The following is a 20,219-nucleotide window of genomic DNA, read 5'->3' on the forward strand; positions in this document are numbered from 1 at the left end:
GACACAACATCCACCATCACTGACCCAGGCCCATCCAGGAGAAACTGCAGCCACTGCTCTTTCTGTGGGCACCATCAGGAGCAAGAGTGGGAGCCCCAAGTCAGGGCTCTCAAGCACACACTGCTTCTGGACCAGTCTGCTCACCTTCGTTAATGCAAAGGCCACTGTCCCGTCATCCTCCGTGGACAGATCAAGTAGCTTCTGGTGAAATGCTTCATCATAAGGCCCATCTATTTGTAACATTTTTCTGAAGAAACCACCAAAAACAAAACAAGGTGACAAAGTCTCCTGGAAATTGTTTCTTAAAGTGACCATACACTGAGTTAAAGGGAAGCTGACAGACCTATCACTTCCTCATCTCAAACATGGCTCTGAAGCATCATGTCACAAACAGACCAGCAAGAGCAGGGCCCAGGGAACCCTCAAGCCAGGCCCTGTCCTGCTTGCCACCGAGACCCAAGTGAAAGCTGGTGAGGCAGAAAAGGGTGAAGCCCATCAGATACCACAGGTGTGGACTCCAGGGGCCCAATGCAGGCCCAGAGACGTGGCTGCCTGACCTGGAAGTGCCAGGACTCCTGGTGCAGCCACGGCCAGTGGGCTGCTCTGTGGAACAACACTGCCCTCTATAGGCCCAGCCCTGCCTCAGGACCTTGGTATTGTGGGGCTCAGAGATGTGCCTTCTTACTAGAAATGGCACAGGAGGTGCTGCATTTCCAGCAGATCCTGATGCCTGGGCTTGGAGGGAGGTGGCCAGCATGTGCCATCTTCCTGGAACCAGGTGCTTCAGGGCTCATTCTGTCCTCCAGTTGAGGCAGTCCCCACCCTGGCCCACTCCCATGGCTTCCTCTGTGCCCACCTCACCTCTCCTTGGGAAACTCCTCCAGGTACCGTTCAACCCGGTTGTACAGAGGGTAGAGCCCTTCGATGTCCAGCAGGTCCAACATCTGCACCTGGAGGGTTTTGTACAGAAGACAGCCCTTCGGTAACCCCGACCGCTCTGGGGTGTTTTTTCCTACCAAGAACATCGGGAAAACGAGAGCAGGTTTGTTATCAAAGACTGAAGACTGTGGAGGGAGATATAGGCTGGCACAGACCGCAGGGCTTGCCCTGGACCCTGGCCTGGTGCTGAGGGCAGATGCCATGCCACACTCAGAGCTGCAGGGCTGAACAGAGCTCAGGCCACGCTGGGCAGATCAGGCCAGACACAAATGAAAGGCGAGGGACCAGGCACTTTGCTTTGTGCCTGTGCCTCTTCTCGGAACATCCTTTAAATTCCACTACACTCACTCCAGAAGACACTTTGTGATTAAGTTTAGGGATAATATTCATTCTAAATAAGACGAGGCTTAAGATCATAATGACATCCCCAAATCTGCAAACCACAAAGGACAACCAGGACTCTGTCTCCAGAGTCCAGAGCCATGACCCTTGCTGAGAGGGGGTAAGGCCTTGCAGCCCACGGAGTGAGCTTAGAACTGGTGATGCAAAGCCATGGACAGTGGTCAAAGCCACTGACCGACCAGGACCCATTCTCAGGACAGAAGAAACAAAACTCTATTCAACACTCATGCATGCTCTGAACCTAGATGGCCAGATCCCAGCCCACCTCGCACCCTTGGAATAAGTGACCATTTCTAGGAAGGAACCAACTTATAAGCGAAGTCAGGGTAGGGAACATCTGGAGAGAGACAGCATGGCCAGTGCAGCCTGCTGTGTCCTGCGCTGGGGTGTCCTGGCAAGGCTGCACTTGGCTATGAGACAGACACAGGGAAAAGAGAATAAAAGCTCACATGCCCAACCAGAGTATTCATGCAGTGAACAACTATCACATGGTCTATAAGGGCTGAAAAATTCATTTCCTAACAGAGAATTATGTTAATCAAGAAAACAAACTATGGTACAAAAAACATGTGGAATGTGACCTTATTGTTTCAAGTACAGCATGTCCGTGGGCTATCCCTGTTTGTGCACAGATGTCAGGGGCGATCTCAGAGAGAGACCCTGGGTTGACTGGATGCAAGAGCCTCCTTTTAGAGCCCCAGCCACCTCGGTGGCCAGTAGCGGTGTCCCTGCATACACATTCTGCAGCCATTTTGTACTGTAATGAAATTTTCTGAAACAATAAGGGATCACTTTTTAATTTTTTTGAACATGGCACTAGGTAAGCCAGGCGAGGCACCCAGAGCTTTCGCACTGAGCTGTATCTCCAGCTCTTTTAAAAAAAATTTTGAGACAGGGTCAGGAATTATTTTTATAACAAAACAAACAAAAAATTCCAAAAAACTCATCTGTGATGAGAAAAACTAGGCATGGGGGGCAGTAAGGGAGGCAAAGCTAGGGGGTTTGTAATGGCACAAAGCCAGCTTCAAACTCTTCAGGGGGCTCTGTGTAGTCACACCGGGCCCCAGAGCAGGAGAAACCCTGATGCCCAGGTCCCACAAGTCTGATTCTCCCCCGCATAGAACCAGACTCGGCCCTATTGCAATGGGGATCAAATGGGATTACACAGCTAGAAACATTCTACAAACCACAGAAAGGATGAGCAAACATATGGGCAGAATTCCTAAGGAAAACCTACAGCTCCTATGTGTCAAGCAGTTGACAAATCCAGATAAACAGGGAGCCTAGATGGAACCAGGTGGTACCCCAGGTGCTCTACCAAGCCTGTCAGGGCAAAAAAAGTCCCTTTGTTGGCTCCACCCTAGCTGCTCACAGGCCCTGGACAGTCCTAAGGCCCTGCAGCCCCAGTACCTGCAAGGGAAAGGCTGGGTCCTACCTTGGTGGTGGAGGCTCCGGCTGAAAGGGCTGGCTTCACAGACGTGTAGGCCCCAGGGCCCTGGCCTCAGGGCCCCCACCTGGCCCTTGTCTGAGCTGCTCAGCAGCACCCTCGTGATGACGTGCACCAGCTCCCGGATCACAGCCCGTGTGCAGTGGGCCCCACCAGCCAAGCCATTGGAAGGAAAGAAGAAGGGCTTCAGGTGGTATGCAAGCTCCCTCCAGTCAGCCACCGGGCTCCGGGCATCACCACAGCCGTAAATCAGCTCCCCATTCTTCAGGCAAGAAAAACAGAGGGAGACATGGATCCCACAAGTTGGTAGGATAACCCCTCAGTACCTGCCGAGGTGGGGGCACAAGCCCACCAGGAATCTCACCCTCAGGTGCTGTGCCATCAGCCAAAAGGTGACTCCCGCTAAGGAAGAAAGGCACCAGCACCAAGACTGCAGTGATCTCTCAACACAAAGTGACAAACTCCCAGAGACACCAGCCAGTCACTCAGAGCCTGAGCGACAGATGGGAGCCAAGCCAGGACCGAGGGTAACCCTGGAGTCTGTTCACTGTGACCAACAGAATATGACAGAGGCAATAGCACCACACCTGCAAGGCTAAGTTAAGAAAGGTTCTGTGGCTTCCATCCTGGCTGTTCTCTCCTTGGGTCACATAAGCCACAGAGCAGCCCTGGGAGGAATTCCACAAGGCGGGGGGCGGAAGCCCCCAGCCCTGGCCAAGCCCTCAGATGAGACCTCAAGGCAGAGCCAGCTAAGCTGTCCCTGTACTCCTGACCACAGAAAGAGTGAGATGCTGAGCAGCTGTGGTAAGCTAAGGTCTGGGTGAGCAGTGGCTCTCAGGGGCATGGGCAGCTCTCCTCCCTTGCTGGGTCCTTGGAGCCCCTGCCTGGGTGCTGTCCAAGCTTAGAGGATGATAGGAACACACTAAGACACTACTGGCCACACTGGGCAGGAGGCAAGGGTAGCCAGAAATGAGGTTGGGTTGGCTGTCTGTCCCCTCATTAGAGCCAGCTCCCCTCTTCTAGACCCACGAGTGACTGAGGGACCATCAGAGCAGGACCTCTCCCTGCAGTGTCAGGGGTCCAGACATGTGTCATCTGGCAGCCACCAGCCCAGGTGGCAGAGTGAGACAGCATCCACACCCCTTGAGCCCTCACAAGTGCTGTGTCACAGGTGTGTAGTGCAGGGTCACGAGTCTCAGCCACACCAGCCTGGGTTTGACTGGAGAGAGGACATGACGCCTGGGCTTCAGGACCAGCACCACTCAGGAGAGTTGCCAGTGCTGGCAGCACGCAGTGCCCATGTGCCGTCTTGTCCTTCTCGTATCATGCTCTTAACCTATCTATCTTTTTGTTCTGTTTATCTGTTTGGCAAATAGGTAGAGACTCTTTGGTCTCTGCAGCAAATTTATCTATTTGGAAAACTCTGGGTTTTCCATGCTAATTTTTATAGAAGCAGCAAATGGCAGGTATGGGCCCAATGGGGTCAGAAACCCAGATTTACTACACAGAGGCTTCAAACAAATACCAAGAAGAAAGGGACTGACTGATCTTCAGTATTTAAATAACGAGTTCCTTTAGTCCTTAAGAAGAGTTTTTAAAAAACCCAAAAAAACCCTCTTTGAAATGTCTTCCTTTTCTGGATTTGGGAAGGTGGAGGCAGGCAGGGAAGAAAGCTTAGCAGAATTTCAGAGTGAGAACACAGAGGAGTAGGTCAAGATCTGGCCACATCCATTCACTTATGAAGGGTATGGCCACCCAGCAGGGAGCGGCCAGGGCTTCCAGCTCACCAGGCACCTCTCCTAGACCTTGGCACAGAAGTGTGAGGCCCTCACTCAGCACCCCCTTGTGCAGGTCCAATGCCTGCAACATGGGCCAGCTGCCCATCTCTTCCTCCTCACCCCAGGCACCACAGGGCACTTCCCCCAGCAGCAGGCTAGGACACCAAGGGGCCAACCTAGATGGCTACACAGATCTGAAGGCAGCTACACTGCAGGCAAACACTCCCTCGTCCCTGCGCTGTCAGAACTACAATACCTGGAGAATCTGCTTACCAACAAGGAGCTCTCTGAATTACAAGGCCCCTAAACAACCAGGAGCAAAGACTTGCAGGGGGTGCACATTGCCAAGGCTGGCAGTCAGCACTTAGCTTACAGCAGGAACAGTGACCTGGGCAGTCGGCCGGCTTCCACCTCAACCACATAGGTTGTGAGGACAGAAGACGACAGTGCCAGAGTTGTTCTCATACAGGGCCTGTCTATCACACCTCAGCGACCAGGCCCGTTCAGCATGGGTCAAGACTTCACTGTCACACAGCCCAGGGACACAGACACACAGACGTGTGCTCATGGATTAGAGCTGGAGTACAGAAGTGCAAAAATGGAGGAGCTGAGGCTGGAAGGTCTATGTGGATCCCAGGCACTGAGGACAGGACCACAAGGTGATGTCAGACCATTAGGGCAACCTGAGGCGACCCAGCCAATGCCCATTCACACAGACTGGGCCACTCACAGTGTCATGACACAGAAGTCTCACCTTAAATATCTTCAGGTTGTTCTGGGATTCCTGCAGCAAACTCTTCAAGGCAAAGTGCATTCTCTGTTTGTTTCTAAAGGGCAAAGTGTGGACATGCTTTACAGGCAGCCAGATGGACCTGTCTCCCACACGTACTGGCACAGGCCTCTGAGCTGAGCCCAACTGGAGCCAGCGACATCCTTCCCTCACAACAGCCCCCAGGCATACAAAGGAGGGGGCTCCTGAACTCAGGCCCCAAGGCAGACATGAGGGACCTGGCCAAGGCAGGGGCAGGGGAGAGGCTGGGGCCCACAGGCCACATATAACCCAGCCAGCTCCCCCCTCATTCCCTGGCTGTAGCTTCCAAAGGCTGAAGCAGATGCTGGGGCACCAAGAGGCACAACAGGTTCCTGAGGGGTGCAGGGACCAAGGGAGAGGCAGGATCCCTGGAGCATCTGCCCTGCAACCTCCCAGGAGCTGTGGGGCAGCCCTCAGCCCTCATTCACCTGCTGCCCTGGGCTCCAGCCCTCATCCTCATTGACGCCCCATCCCTGTCCCTAACCACTTCCCCCATAGAACCTGCAGGACCCCCTCACAGGCACGCTGCCCCAGGCAAGATGCCGAGCCCTGCCCTGGGACAGCATGTGGACAGCATGGCAGCAAGCACCAGACAAAGCCCTGCTACCCACAGCCAGCTCTGGAAAAGCCACATTCTGAACATTCCAGGGAGGGCTCCCCACTCAAGTTCTCACAAATTGTAAACTCAACAATGATCTTCATTACTGACTGCTTCAAAACTCAGCCTCAGGTCACAGGTAAATCAGCACATGATTCCCAAGAAAACTCAATGCCACTTGATTCGCACAGGAAAAAACAAGGCAACACTTTGTGCGTCCCGGCATAGGTATCCTCTTGCCACTCCATTTTGAACTCTGCAATTCCAAAGGCACCTGTCTGCTCTGGAAGCCCTACAACAGCCTCTAGCCAAAAGCACTGACTATGTGATGGCCACACACATGGCGCAGGAGTTAGCGCCGATCACTGAAAAGTGGAGGGCATAGAGCAGGAGAGGGGCAGCAGTCAGTGAGAAAACCAGACATACCACAAAGCCCTGCTCTAACTGGGGTCCTGGGGAGGGAAAGGTGGCTGGAAGGGGGGGCCGAAGCTTGCTGGAAAAGACAGCACACAGACATCACGCCTGAGGGGGTGTGGGCCAGCCTGAGTCGGGGCAGGGCTGGAGGACTACAGTGAGGCACAGGTGCCACCCAGGCGCCCTCTCACCATCCTCTCCCAGCCCTCAGCCCTGCCAGCCTCTCTCCCTTGACCCTGATGGCTGACCCCACAGCTCCCACTGCTGACGGACTCTTCCACAGCTCCCACCACCACCACCCTCCTAACCACCAAGAGCCGGCCAGGACCAGGCCCTGGGCTGTGTGCAGGCCAAGGAGAGCAAAGATGCAAAGATGCAGGGCCAGAAAAATAAAGAGTGAGGCCAGGAGGGAAGAGCAGACCTGAGAGCCTGACTGCCAGCTACAGGCCACCTTGCAGGGCAGAAAGTACTGTTGGAGTATCTGCGTAAGAGCAAGTGGCAAGCGGTGTAAACAAGCAAACCTTGAGGATTCCAAAGGGTAGGAGTCAACAGGACTAGCTGCTTTCTGACAGGAGTAGAAAATGAATCTGATGACAATTTGAAAGAAAATCAGTAAGACAGCAACTACCTCAAGCAGAAAGACGAACCCTAAACCCAAAGCTCAAAACCTCGAGTGTCTCAGGGGAAGGACAGCACTGAAGACAGAGTGAGGGCCACACTTCCCCATCTCACAGAGGCCCTCGCATCAACACAAGGAAATCCTCTCCTTCCCCACCTCACAGATCACCCTACGTTCACCTCACCAAATACAAACACCATCAGCACTTCACAAAACACACCCCCAGTTTCCCCGCTCTATACAACACCCCCACATCTCACCAAAACCCCTAGCTCCCACCTCCCAGAACAGGCCCCACAGTCTGTAACACCTCCAGCACACCACCTCCACCTCCAGAGAGCAAATGAAAAGTGTCACTCACCCTGAGAAGAGATCGAGGGGACAGTATTTACTTATCTGCTTCCACTTCCCAGTTGCTACCTGTTAAAACACCAACAAAAGACTGACATCAAAAGGTGACCACACAGTGCCAACACTGGCACACAAGACAGTGGTCTTGTCCTAGACAAGGCCTCATCCTAGACAAGACCACAGGTGCACACCACTAAGTAGGGGAGGGTGCTACTTTATCCAAGGAAAACTCGCTCAGCCCACCTTGGGGACACAGGTCACTGCCAGCTCAGCCCTTCACTTGAGCAGGGAAAAAACTGGCAAGCACCTGAAAATTTCATGGCTAAATTTGATAATGAGATTGATAAATCTTTAAAATCATAATACCTGGTAATGGAGAAAGCACAGTTAACAAGTAATTTCATGTTGTCAGTGGGATATTTTAGTACAACCTTCTGTAATAACCATCAAAAGTTAAGATGTACATGTCCCCTGACTTGGCAAATCTACTAGGAATCCAGAAGAACTAGCACAGGAGGCTGGGAGAGGTAGCATAATCCCAGCACTCAGGAGACTGAGGCAGGAGGATTGTCGTGAGTTCAAGCATAGCCTTGGCTACATAGCAATGCCCTGTCTCAAAAAAAAATTAAGAAAAAGAAAGACGAAAGAGAGAAAGAGAGAGAGAAACTAGCACAGGGCAAAAAGGTATAGGAACAAGATGTTCAATGCAGGGTACTAATAACAGCAAAATTCTGGAACCAAGAAAAGATAATCATGAGTAAAGAAGGGATTAAACTCATTTGGAGCCCTGGCAAGCAATCTGTCAAATGAAGGAATGGATAATGATATCCAGCCATTCCCAGAAAGAGGAAGGACTAAAATAACCAAGATTTGTTCAACTGGCAAAACAATACATACAGTACCATATTATTTTTTGCTTTAAAAAAAAGTGTAGGGGAGTATAGCTTAGTGGCAGAGTACTTGCCTAGCATATAGAAGGCCCTGGGTTCAATCCCAGCAGCTTAAAATAAATAAATAATTTATTTTTTAAAAGTGTGTTTACTGAAAAAGCCTTAGAATATACAAACAATCATCAGGGATTATTTTAATGAAAAAAATTAGCAAAAAAATACATATGGCATGAACCACGTACACACGCACATACACACATGCGCACACACACACAAAGAGGCATCAGCTCCTTTCTGCTTGAACAGTACTTACAAATATACTGTTGTCATAGGAAGAAGCCTGGAAAGTTTTGTCAACTGACATTACCTGGGAAGGCAGGTGACCCCATTTATACAATGCTGTATTTTATCAGTTATATAAGCAGGTATTGCTTCATGTTAAAAACAAAAACAAAAACTTCTTAAAAATCTATCCTAGCTGGGTGTGGTGGTTAATCCCAGCACTTTCAAGGCTGAAGCAGGACTGCTGCAAGTTTGAGGCCAGCCTGGGGCTCAAACTTGTGAGGAGATCAAGGCCAGCTTGGACTACATAGTAAGACCCTGTCTCAAAACACAATAAAAATTTTTAAGACAAACAAAACTATCCTATAAATTCAGTGCGGCTTTTGCATAAAAAAACTAGCAAAAATTATTAAAATTTTGCAACTCTGGAAAATGACCAAAGGTTTGCAACAATTCAAGGAGGAAAAAAAAAAATTTTGGCTAAATCTAAGCAACAGCGAGCTCTTCGACACTTTCTACTATTCCTGTCTCCCTCCTTACCCCTAGACTCCAAAGGAACCATGAAACCAACTGTCAGAATCACAGGGAAACCAGCAGCTGGCAGCTGCCACAGAGGGGACAGGAAGGGGAAGAAGCCTCTCTAAGGCCTCATCCCCACTGGACTGCTATTACCTGCCAGTCTCGCAGTTCTGGAAGATTCCACTGCCAAGGTTCTTTACTGACCCGACTCAGAGCTCACGTGGTTCGAGAAGCCTTTTACCCATAGGCATTCATCAAAAATAAATTTAGAAGTGATTATGTATTTAATGTCATGGCTTCCAGAGACAGTGGGTAACGGTTGAGGCAAACAACAGGCTAACCTAGGGCCGGGGATTTAGCTCAATGGTTCTGCCGCCTGCCTTCCAAACGCAAGGTACCAAGTTCAATCCCTGGTACCAAAACAAAACAAAAATTAAATTAAATTTTTAAAAACCAGGCTAACCTAAAGCTAAAAAAGGGACCACTGCTGGAGATTTAGCTCAGTGGTTCTGGCGCCTGTCTCACAAGCACAAGGTCCCGAGTTCAGTCCCAGGTACCAAAAAAATAAAAAATAAAAAAGGGGCCAGGGATTTAGCTCAGAGTGGTGCCTCTGAGGTCCTGAGTTTGATCCCTGGTACTGAAAAAAAAAAAAAGGAAAAGCTGAAAAGTGAGATCTGCAGAGAAGTTTTGAAAAGCTCCCTGAATAGGCACAGGAAAGACATGAGGAGCCCTACACTCTCATCTGAGCTGAGCTGAAGCTGTTGCTGAATCTTAAGTGGGCTCCGACCTGAACAGAGAGTTGCTCCATAAAGACATTTAAGAAAATATCTACAAACCAATAGCTTCCCAGTAAGCTAACCAAGGACAGAATTCAGGGACATGTATGACAAGAACATAGACTTTCATAAATTAGCTTAGAAGAGTCACTAACTAAACCATAATAACTACAAGCACCAGAAATAAAATATACAGGAAGGATATAGGATCTAATTTGCAAAGTGGTTACATTATATTATTTAAAGTGCCCATTTTCAATGTATCACCACAAAACATACTATGAAAAAAGAAAGCAGTAATCAACACATTGTCCCCGGGAAAGCCCAGACAGCAGACCTACTAGACAAGAGTTAAATCAACTATTTTATTTATTGATTTTTTTTGGTACCGGGGATTGAACTCGGGACCTTGCGCTTGCAAGGCAGGCGGCAGAACCACTGAGCTAAATCCCCATCTCTAAATCAACTATTTTAAACATGCTTACAGCAAAAGGAAACAAGAATACTGTCTTTAAAAATAGAAAACATCAGTAAAGAGGCAGAAATTATAAAAAGGAACTAAATAGAAATTCTGTTGTCGAAATGTATAATAACTAAAATAAAGTAACTACCAGGGATAAGTAGTTGAATTGAGTAAGCACTCTTTGAGGAGCTACTGGTAAACTTTAGGATAAAATTGAAGAGATCCACAGCTGGACACATCATAAATTGTCAAAAGAATCTTAAGAAGCAACAAGAGAGAAGTGACTCATCATGTATGACACATAAGATTATCAGCCGATTTCTCATTAGCAACCATGGAAACCAGAAGCCAGGGGTATGACACTACTACAGTGGTAAAAGAAAAACAGTGTCACTCAAGAATTCTATGTCTACCAAAATTATCTTTTAAAAATGAAAGGGAATCCGGGTTGGTGGCTTGGACCTGTAGTCCCAGCACTCGGGAGGCTGAGGCAGGAGGACTGCTATAAGTTCAAGGGTAGCTTGGGATGCATATTGAGTTCAAGGCACCCTGAACTACACAGTGAGACCTTGTCTCAAAAAAAACAAGAGATGAATGAATGAATGAACAAATGAACTAAAACAATCTGTTGTTTGTAAACCTGGCCTAGAAGAAATACTAATGGAAGATTCCTGGGTTAAAATGAGAGGACAGAAGACAGGAACTTGATCCACATGAAGAAATAAAGAACAATAAAGAAACTACATAGATAAACATAAAAGAAAGTATAAATATACATTGGATGATTAAAAATGGTGAATTTTTAAATTTTTAAAATTTATTACAGTAAAGAATACATTGCCATTAATCCCCCTCAAAATGCTCCCCCACTTGCTTCCAGCACACTTATCCCTGAAGACATTCTGGAAGTCCTCTTCTGCTGAGTATCTTTATGAAGTATGATCAAAAACACAGTGAACACTGCTGCCTACTGTCATCCAATGGAAAGACGGGCTTGTTAAAAACATTACAGAGGAGCCTGGGATTTAGCTCAGTAGTGCCGTCGCCTGCCTCACAAGCGCAAGGTCCTGAGTTCCATCCCCAGTACCAAAGATAAATAAATGAAAACATTACAAAGTATCCTCATCAACCTTATTCACCAGATTGGGCACAGTGTGATTCCTGGCTCTTCCCCAGAGTCAAAATGACCATGACAGGCAAACATTTTGAATCAGTTCTAGACATCAAGGCAGTCACAACAGGACAACTATGGACATGAAAGAGGACTTCCAGAACTGCTTTAGAAAGTGGCAAGGATAATGGGATAAGTGTGAAAGGGATTAATAATAATGTGTCTCTTAGTGTAATGATTTTTTATTTAAACAAAACACATACTTTGTATGTTTTTTCTTCTGCCTGATGTACAAAGACAACTGTGTGAGGCAAAAAGTACAAATTTGCATTGACCAGCTTACCCTCAAAAAAGGTGTGATTTGCATGAAAATAACAGCACAAAGGAGAGGAAAGGCTGTGAAGCTACCAGGAGCAAAAGCTTTTGTATATTACAGAGGTTTACTAGACTCTTGAGTTAACAGGAAAGCAGAAGATTTAAACACTACTCTAAAGAAACTAGACCTACCACACATCCACAGAATACACGCCACCTAGCTGTGGGTACACATTCCACTCAAGGAAACATGGAATATCCTCAAGAATAAACCTTATGTTGAATATAAAACAAGTCTCGATAAATTTAAAAAGTGAAATCAGACAAACAATATTCTCCAAACACAATGGAATGAAAAAAAAATCAGTAGCAAAAGGAAATCTGAGAAGCCTACAAATGTGAAAAGTAAATGCTTCTAATCACCTGTGGGTCAAGGAAATCAAGAGAAATCAGAAAATAAAATAAAAATGAAAACACAACATAACAAAACTTACGGACTAAGAGAAAAGTAGTTAAACTTACAGTTGTAAACATCCACTTAAAAAGAAGAGCAAGGTGCAGTGGCACACATCTGCAATCATAGCTACTTGGGAGCCCAAGGCAGGAGAATCACAAGTTTGAGGCTGCCTGAGCCACTATTTATTGAAAATAAAAATAAGAAGGCTGGGGATGTAACTCAGTGATAGAGCTCTTGCTTAGCTTACACAGGCTATGGATTCAATATAGACAGACAGACAGAAAAAAGTCCCAAATAACCTTTCTACTTTAAGAAACTGAACGGTCAACAAATTAAACCCAAGGCAACCAGAGGGAAGGAAATAGTAAAGATTAGAGTGGAGACAAATAAAATAGAAAGTAGGAGATAAGATGGAGAAAATGAAAAGTTCTTTCTTTGAAAATACCAAATATGACACAAAACTTTTGCCAGGGGCCATCAAAAAAAGAGAAGAACCAAATTACTAAAATCAGGAATGATAAAAAGGATGTTCCTAAAAGAGGCAGGATGTATCATTTACAGGTGCAGATTCCCTATGATGAGTGTTATCACTGTGTGTGCCTAGAATGTGCCAATAAATATTTCATTATTTTAAAAAAAAGGATGTTACTACCAAGCTTGCAGAAATAAAAAGAAATTCTATGAACAACTGTATGCTAAAAAAAAATAAGACAAAATGGACAAATTCCCAGTAGTACACAACCACTTAAAACTGACTGAAGAAATTCTCTCAACAGATAACAAGAGACTCCAAAACAAAACAAATCTTCCAATAAAAAACTCAGAACCAGACAGGTTCAAAAGTCAATTCTATCAAATATTTAAAGTAGAATCAATATCAACACTTAAACTCCTCAAAAAAAAAAAAAAAAAAGTATAGTGAAGAAAAGGAAACACTTCCTAACTCATCCCTTGATGCTGATTATTACACTGGTACCAAAGCCAGACAAAGACATCACTAGGACACAAAACTACACACCAATCTCCCTTACAATTCAAAAAGCCTCCACAAAAACTAGGAAAAAAAGACTTCAGCAGCATATTGAAGGGAGTACACACCATCATGACCAAGTTGGATTTATCCCAGAAATTGTTGAGCATAAAAAAGTCACTTAATATAACATACCATACTGATAGAACAAATGAATATACATCATGATCTCAATAGGTTGTCTCAACAGATACAAAACAAGCATTTCACAAAATCCTGAACTCTTTATATGAGTTAAAATTTTTTTTTGAAAAATAGTATCTATGAAAAACTCACAGCAAGTATCACACAGCTAATAGTGAAAGACAAAAGCTTTCTCCTTGAGATGAGGAACAAGACAAAAGACATCCACTTGCAGTACCTCTATACAACACTGTACTGCAAGATCCAGGGAGGCAATCAGGGAAGAAAAATAAAAGGTGTCTGTGCTGGAAATAAAGAAAGCTCTCCTATGCACATTAATAATACACATAGACAATTCTGAGAACCTACACACAAAAAAATTTAGAGCAAATCAAGTTCAGTTAGGTACAAAATCAATAAATAAGCAATTGTATTTCCCACCTCATACCCATTAAGATGGCTACTACCCAAAAATAAATAAGTAACAGAAAACAATAAGTGTCAGCAAAACTGTGGGAAAACTGGAACCCTTGTGAACTGTTGACAATATTGTAAAATGGTGCTGCCACAATTAAAAAACACTATGGAGTTTCCTCCTAATTAAAAACAGAATTACCATGTTATAGCTTGTACTTGAAATGTCCACCAAATGTCCTATGTTCAAAGCTTGGCTGCCAGCTAATGAGCTTTTGGGGAAGTGACTGGATGGTTCTAACTTCATCATATGAATTAAACCACTGATGAGGTCATATTATGGCATTATTGAGAAGTGATAGAAACAGGAGGTACAGCCTAATTGAAGGGAGTGGATCGTGTGGATGTGACCTTGAGACTGTACCTGGTCCCTGGCCCCTTTCCTTTCTGACACTCTCAGCATCCTGGCTGCCATGAAGTAAGCAGCTTTCCACCGCCATACTCTTCCACCATAATGTTTCTGTCTCAACACAGGCCTACCTAAAGCAATGAAGCCAGCCAACCATAAACTGAAACTTCTGAAACTGCGAGTCAAAATGAACCTTTCTTCCTTTAAACTGTTATTCTCAGATACTTTGTCACAGCAAAGAAAAGCTGACTCACACACTGTATGATCCAGTAATTCTACTTCTGGGTGTTTACACAAAAGAACTGAAAGTAGAAATAGTAGCTTATTCACAACTGCCACAAGGAAGTAAGGGCCTAAGTGTTCATCAGTAGATGAATGGATAAAGAAAACACAGAATATACATGTGATAGAATAGTATTATTCAGCCTTGAAAGCAAGGAAATTGACACATGCTACAACATGGATAAACTTTGAGAATACAGTGGTACCTAGGTTTACTAACTTAATTTATGATTTGGGGGAAGATGGCTACATTTGTGTTTGTGTGGGGAAGATGGCTGTGGTCATATCTGTCACCTGATGTGGAGTTTACAAATGGAAGCAAAATTTTGCTGAACACTGTTATTTGCGAACCAAATTGTTTGCAAACAGAAGTGTTTGTGAACCAAGGTATTACTGTGTTATGCTAAGGGACATATGCCAATCACAAGAAGACAAACACTGTATATAATGTATGTATGTATGTTTCAGTACATAATAACTACATTCATTGTGGGGAGTCTGTACATGTATGTAATGCACCATAATTCTTTTCTCATCCCATCTCCCCTTCTTGCCCCCCTCCCTCTATCTCTTTTTCTTTTTTTTTTGGTACCGGGGATCGAACTCAGGTCCTTGAACTTGCACAGCAGGTGGCAAAACCACTGAGCTAAATCCCTGCCCCCTCTATCTCTTGATCAATTTTCCCTTTTGCAAAAAATCTATGTCCCTGTTCTCTATTATATACTTTTCACTTTGCTCTTTAATTTATTTATCCTTTGGTTTCTCTTTTAAGAGAAACCATGCCAATATTTAAGCTGTGTGTTTGATTTATTTCACTTAACATTATGGTCTCATGGTGCATCCCAATGAAGTACTACCCTGCCATGAACATACATTTTTTTTTTTTGGTACCGGGGATCGAACTCGGGTCCTTGCACTTGTGCACCACTGAGCTAAATCCCCGGCCCCACGAACATACATTTTAAATGGTTAGGATGCCAAATTTTATGTTTTGTATATTTCACTACAATTTTTTAAAATATATTTTTAAATCAGTTTATTTTACACATTAGCACTGAGTAATCTGCAAATGAAATACTTAAAATTCCACTGGACTAGAATCCAAAAGAATAAAAAAAAATTAGGAATAAATTTAACAAAAGTATGAGACTTATACATAGAAAATTATAATACCATTCAAAGAAATTAAGGACTTAATGGAAAGAGAGCCATGTCCACAAATAGAGGTTTTTGTTTTTTGAGACAAGGTCTCGCTACATAGTTCAGGCTGGCCCTTGCACTCACTATGTAGCCCAGGCTGACCTCAAACTCACAGTGATCTTCCTGCCTCAGCCTCCTGAGTGCTGGGATTACAAGCGTGTGCCCCCACACCTGGCTACAATTAGAGTATTAATACTATTAAGATGGCAACACTTCCCAAATTGAACTAGATTCACTGGAGTCCCTAATCCCTGCTGGTTTCTTTATAGAAACTGATAAGCTAAAAGAATCAAAATTGGAAAGGATGACATAATATTCTCTATTTACAACTGATCTTATAAACAAAAATCCAAAGATTCCACAAGAAAGCCACTAGAGCTGATTTGTAAAATTGCAAGTTAGAAGCTGAGCATGATGGTGCATGCCTGTAATTTCAGCAATCAGACGGCTGAGGAAGGAGGACCACCACCACCAAGTCAGAGGTAGCGTGGGCTACCTACTGAGTTCAAGGCCAGCCTGAACTACATAAGGAAAAAAAAAATCTGTAGGGTGGAAAAGCCAATATAAAAATACCAGTAGTATTTTGATACACCAGCAATGAACAATCTGAAAGGAAATTTAAAAAGCAATTCCATTTATGATCACATTTACGACAGTCAAAAAGACTTAAACCAGAAATAAATATAGCCATAATAATGAAAGACTTGTACACTGAAAACTACATTGCTGAAAAAATTAAAAATGATATAAGTAAACTGAATGACATTCCATGTTCATAGATTGTAAGATATAATTCTACCCCTATGATCTGGATTTATGCAATTTCTCAATATTCCAACAGTCTTTTTTTCCCAATTGAAAAAAAAAGCTGATTCTCAAATTCATATATAATTTTAAGAGGCCCCAAGTGGCCAAAACAATCTTGAAAAACAAGAAAAGCTGGGGAATCACACTTCCTGATTTCAAAATATATTACAAATATACCATGATCAAAATTGTGTGGTTCTGTAAAACCCAGGCTGCATGGGAAGCACTACAAAGAATCAACAACTGGGATCTCATCTTATTAAAAAGCTTTTGCACAACAAGAGAAACCACCAACAGAGTAAAGAGACAACCCACAGCATGGGTAAAAATTTTTATCAGCTATTCATCAGACAAAGGACAACTATATATGAAGAACTCAAAAAAATCAGACTCGCCAAATTTAAAGACCCAATCAAAAGCTAGGCATCTGAAATGAAAAGACTTTTCTCAGATGAAGAAGTAGAAACAGCAAATAAATATATGAAAAAATGTTCAACATCATTGATCATTCGAGAAATGTAAATTAAAACAATGCTGAGAGTCTATCTCACTCCAGAAAGAATGGCTGCTATCAAGAAATCAAACAATAACAAATGCTGAAAGGGCTGTGGGGAAAGAGGAACACTGCTCCATTGTTGGTGGCAGGGTAGACTGGTGCAACCACTGTGGAAAGATTCTTCAAAAAACTAAAACTAGAGGTTCCATTTGACCCAGCTATCTCCCTTCTTGGTATCTTCCTGAAATAATTATAAGCATCATGCCACAGCAGTATATACACACCCATGCTTACAGCAGCACAGGTTGTAGTAGTTAAATCTTGCAAACGGCCCAAATGCCCATCAACCAATAAATGGATAAAGAAGATGTGGGTTTTTTCATACAATGGAATAACACTCTGCCATAAAGAAGGATGAGCTTCAGACATTTATAGCTAAATGGATGGACTTTAAAATCATACTCTTAAGTGCAATAAACTGAACACCTATGTTTAAATACTCCATTGTTTCTCTGGTGTGAGAAAACAAAAATGGAAATAAGGACTAAAATATAGAATAGATATTGGGAAATAGGAAGAAAATGATCAAACGGGAAAGGCAACAAGGGAGGGAGAGAGGGAGAAAGGAAGAAAAGGACAAGAAAAACTGAAAATACAAGAAAAAATTGAAACAAAGATTTTGTACATAGGGAGAGGATGGGGCTGGGGGGGGGATGGGAAAAAAGAGGTGGGATATATCATGTACAAGTGCAAATTCCCTATGATGAGTGTTATCATTATGTATGCCTAAAATGTACCAATAAATGTTTTGTTAAAAAAAATTTTTTTTTTAAATGGTGTGGTTCTGGCTTAAAGACACACAGACCAAGGAAAATAGAACACAGAGGCCAGAAATAAACCCCCAGCTATATAAGCAAAAGGCCTTTGACAAGGGTTCCAGGACAATTATCTGGAGGAAAGGACAGTCCTTTCAATAGAGGCTGGGAAAACCAGAGAGCCACATGCCAAAGAATAAAGTCAGATATTCACCTAATACCATACACAAAAATTAACTCAAAAGAGATCAAACACTTAAAAATAAAACACAAATTTCTTACAAGAAGACATTGAAAAAAATAAATTTATGATTTCTTGGATATAACATCAAAAGCACAGGGAACAAATGAAAAAACAGACAAAATGGACTTCACCAAAATTAAAAACTTTTCTGCATCCAGGGACACTATCCACAGAGAATAAAAAGCAACCGACAGAATAAAACATCTGCAAATCACATATTACATAACTTGGGGGGGGGGGGGGGTACCGGGTCCTTGCGCTTGCACAGCAGGCGGCGAAACCACTGAGCTAAATCCCCAGTCCATACATAACGTATTAAAATAAATAGAGAACACCTACAACTCAACAATAACAAAAAAGAATTTAAAAATGGGCAAGGGACTTCTGAATAGACATTTCTCCAAAGAAGATATAAAATGGCCATAAGCACATGGTCAGCATCACTAGCACTGGACAAATACATATCAATACCACTGCACACCTCCTACAATTGCTCTAACCACAGAAAGAGATAATAACAAGTGTCAGCAAGAAGAAATCAGAACATTCACACATTGCTGGGAGGAATGTAAAATGATCCAGTGGCTGTGGAAAATAGTTTGGTAGCTCCTCAAAAAGTTAAAACACAGGTTTACCTTGGGACTCAGCAATTCCACTTCTAGGAAGGTACTCAAGGGAACTCAAACAAGCACACATACACAAATGTTCACAGCAGCACTATTCACAACAACCAAAAGGTGCAAAGAATCCAGATGCTGGAATTCCAGTCAACAAATGGCTGGATAAACCAAATATGCCATATATTCATATAGTGAAATAATGCATGAATAAGGAAAGCCAAAAAGGGAAAGAAGGACTGACACATCCCCCAGCATGGAGGAAGCTCAAAAACACTATGCAAATGAAAAACATCCAGCCACAAAAGGCTAGTTATTATATGATCTCATTCCTGTGAAATGTCCAGAAGAGGGGAATGCAGAGATAGAAAGTACATCAGTGGTTACAAAGAGCTTGCAAGACGGTACAATGGAAAGTGACTGCTAACACAGACAGGGTTTCTTCTTAAAGTGATAAAAATGTTCTGAAGTTGGATAGAAGTGGTGATTGCACAACCCTGTAAAGATACTAACTAAAACTCACTGAATTATACAGTCCAAAAGTCTTAATGGTCTGTGAATTATATCTTAAGGAAAAAAAGTGGACATGAGCTACTTGTGAAGTAAAAAGTCAATAGCAGAAGGACCCGAGTTCGATCCCCAGTACCAAAAAGAAAAGTCAATAGAAAATATCCACATTCACATTTTCTTTGCTCAAGCTCCTGGCTGTGGCCCTCTCAAGTGGAGGAAAGAGCAGCCCCAGGCTGAACCCTGGCTCTTCTCACCTTGAGGTGCTGGTGCATGCAGTAGCGACACACCTTATGCTTCATCTCATGGGTAACACTGCTCGAGAAAGGAATGAACCCACATTTTGGCTGTAAGATAAAAAAGGAAGAAAAACCGTTTAGGGAGAAATAGCACACCATTAAACAGACACATCACTAACTACAAGATGACGAAAAGCAGCGAGGGACCTGCTTCATTTCCATCTCCCAGTAGGATGGATGCTTCCCCATCACCTCTGCCTCAAGTGGTCCCAAGGCCAGCACTCCAGCTGGTAAAGTGGGTAGAGGCTCTGTGCTTTTCTTACAGAACATGACTGGCAGCCTGGAAGGAGTAGAAACAGGACCAGGGCTCCTAGCTGGGGAAGCAGAGCATTGTTTCTGCTGACAAAAGGCACTGTTTCTGCAACTTGTCCATTTGATAGCTGCTTGGCTCACAGAAAGTCAGGGAACTCAGCTGCCTTCTAAATGCCACATCTCTGAGCATATGCAACGTGCAAAGCAAGAGTCAGGCTGCAGAATGTGGCTGGGGAGACAGCATATCCATCCATCTTTCCACTGTACCCCTAAGGATCCTGAGGTGCAATTGCTCAGGCCTAGGGCATGACCCAGTGGCCATTGCCTCAGAGGTTGGAAGGAAGGAGACAGGCAATGGCCAGACATGTGAGGAGGTTTTCTGGTGGGTATGGGGAAATACCCTTCAAGGAGGAGCTGAAACAAGAGGGGCCTGGCCCTTCTCCAGCCCCTATTGCCTGTGCCAGACAGGAAACCTAGATTCCTGGCCATGACTCTCCAGGGCTCTGAGGGGCACAATGGCCTCTGGGCCTGTGGAAGAGTCCTTCCTAACCA

The 20,219-nt window shown here is 44.2% G+C and overlaps 1 protein-coding gene across 4 annotated transcripts in view; it reads right to left on the minus strand.

The window, feature by feature from the left end:
- The window catches only part of Ippk (inositol-pentakisphosphate 2-kinase), a 58,694-nt gene that overhangs the window by 20,162 nt on the left and 18,313 nt on the right, over nt 1–20,219 (minus strand). For all 4 annotated transcript variants that reach the window (XM_021248482.2, XM_004870081.4, XM_087206350.1 and 1 more), the window contains 6 exons: nt 19,374–19,463; nt 7,370–7,428; nt 5,321–5,393; nt 2,777–3,050; nt 862–1,012; nt 145–247 (listed from right to left, as the gene is read on the minus strand). In XM_021248482.2, coding sequence (XP_021104141.1) covers nt 145–247; nt 862–1,012; nt 2,777–3,050; nt 5,321–5,393; nt 7,370–7,428; nt 19,374–19,463 — 750 coding nt within the window. The remainder of the gene's footprint in view (nt 1–144; nt 248–861; nt 1,013–2,776; nt 3,051–5,320; nt 5,394–7,369; nt 7,429–19,373; nt 19,464–20,219) is intronic.

The sequence above is a fragment of the Heterocephalus glaber genome, unplaced genomic scaffold (genome assembly GCF_053883595.1).
Source record: "Heterocephalus glaber isolate CG9 unplaced genomic scaffold, H.glaber_assembly_v1.0 deba00000621, whole genome shotgun sequence".
NCBI lineage: Eukaryota > Metazoa > Chordata > Mammalia > Rodentia > Bathyergidae > Heterocephalus > Heterocephalus glaber.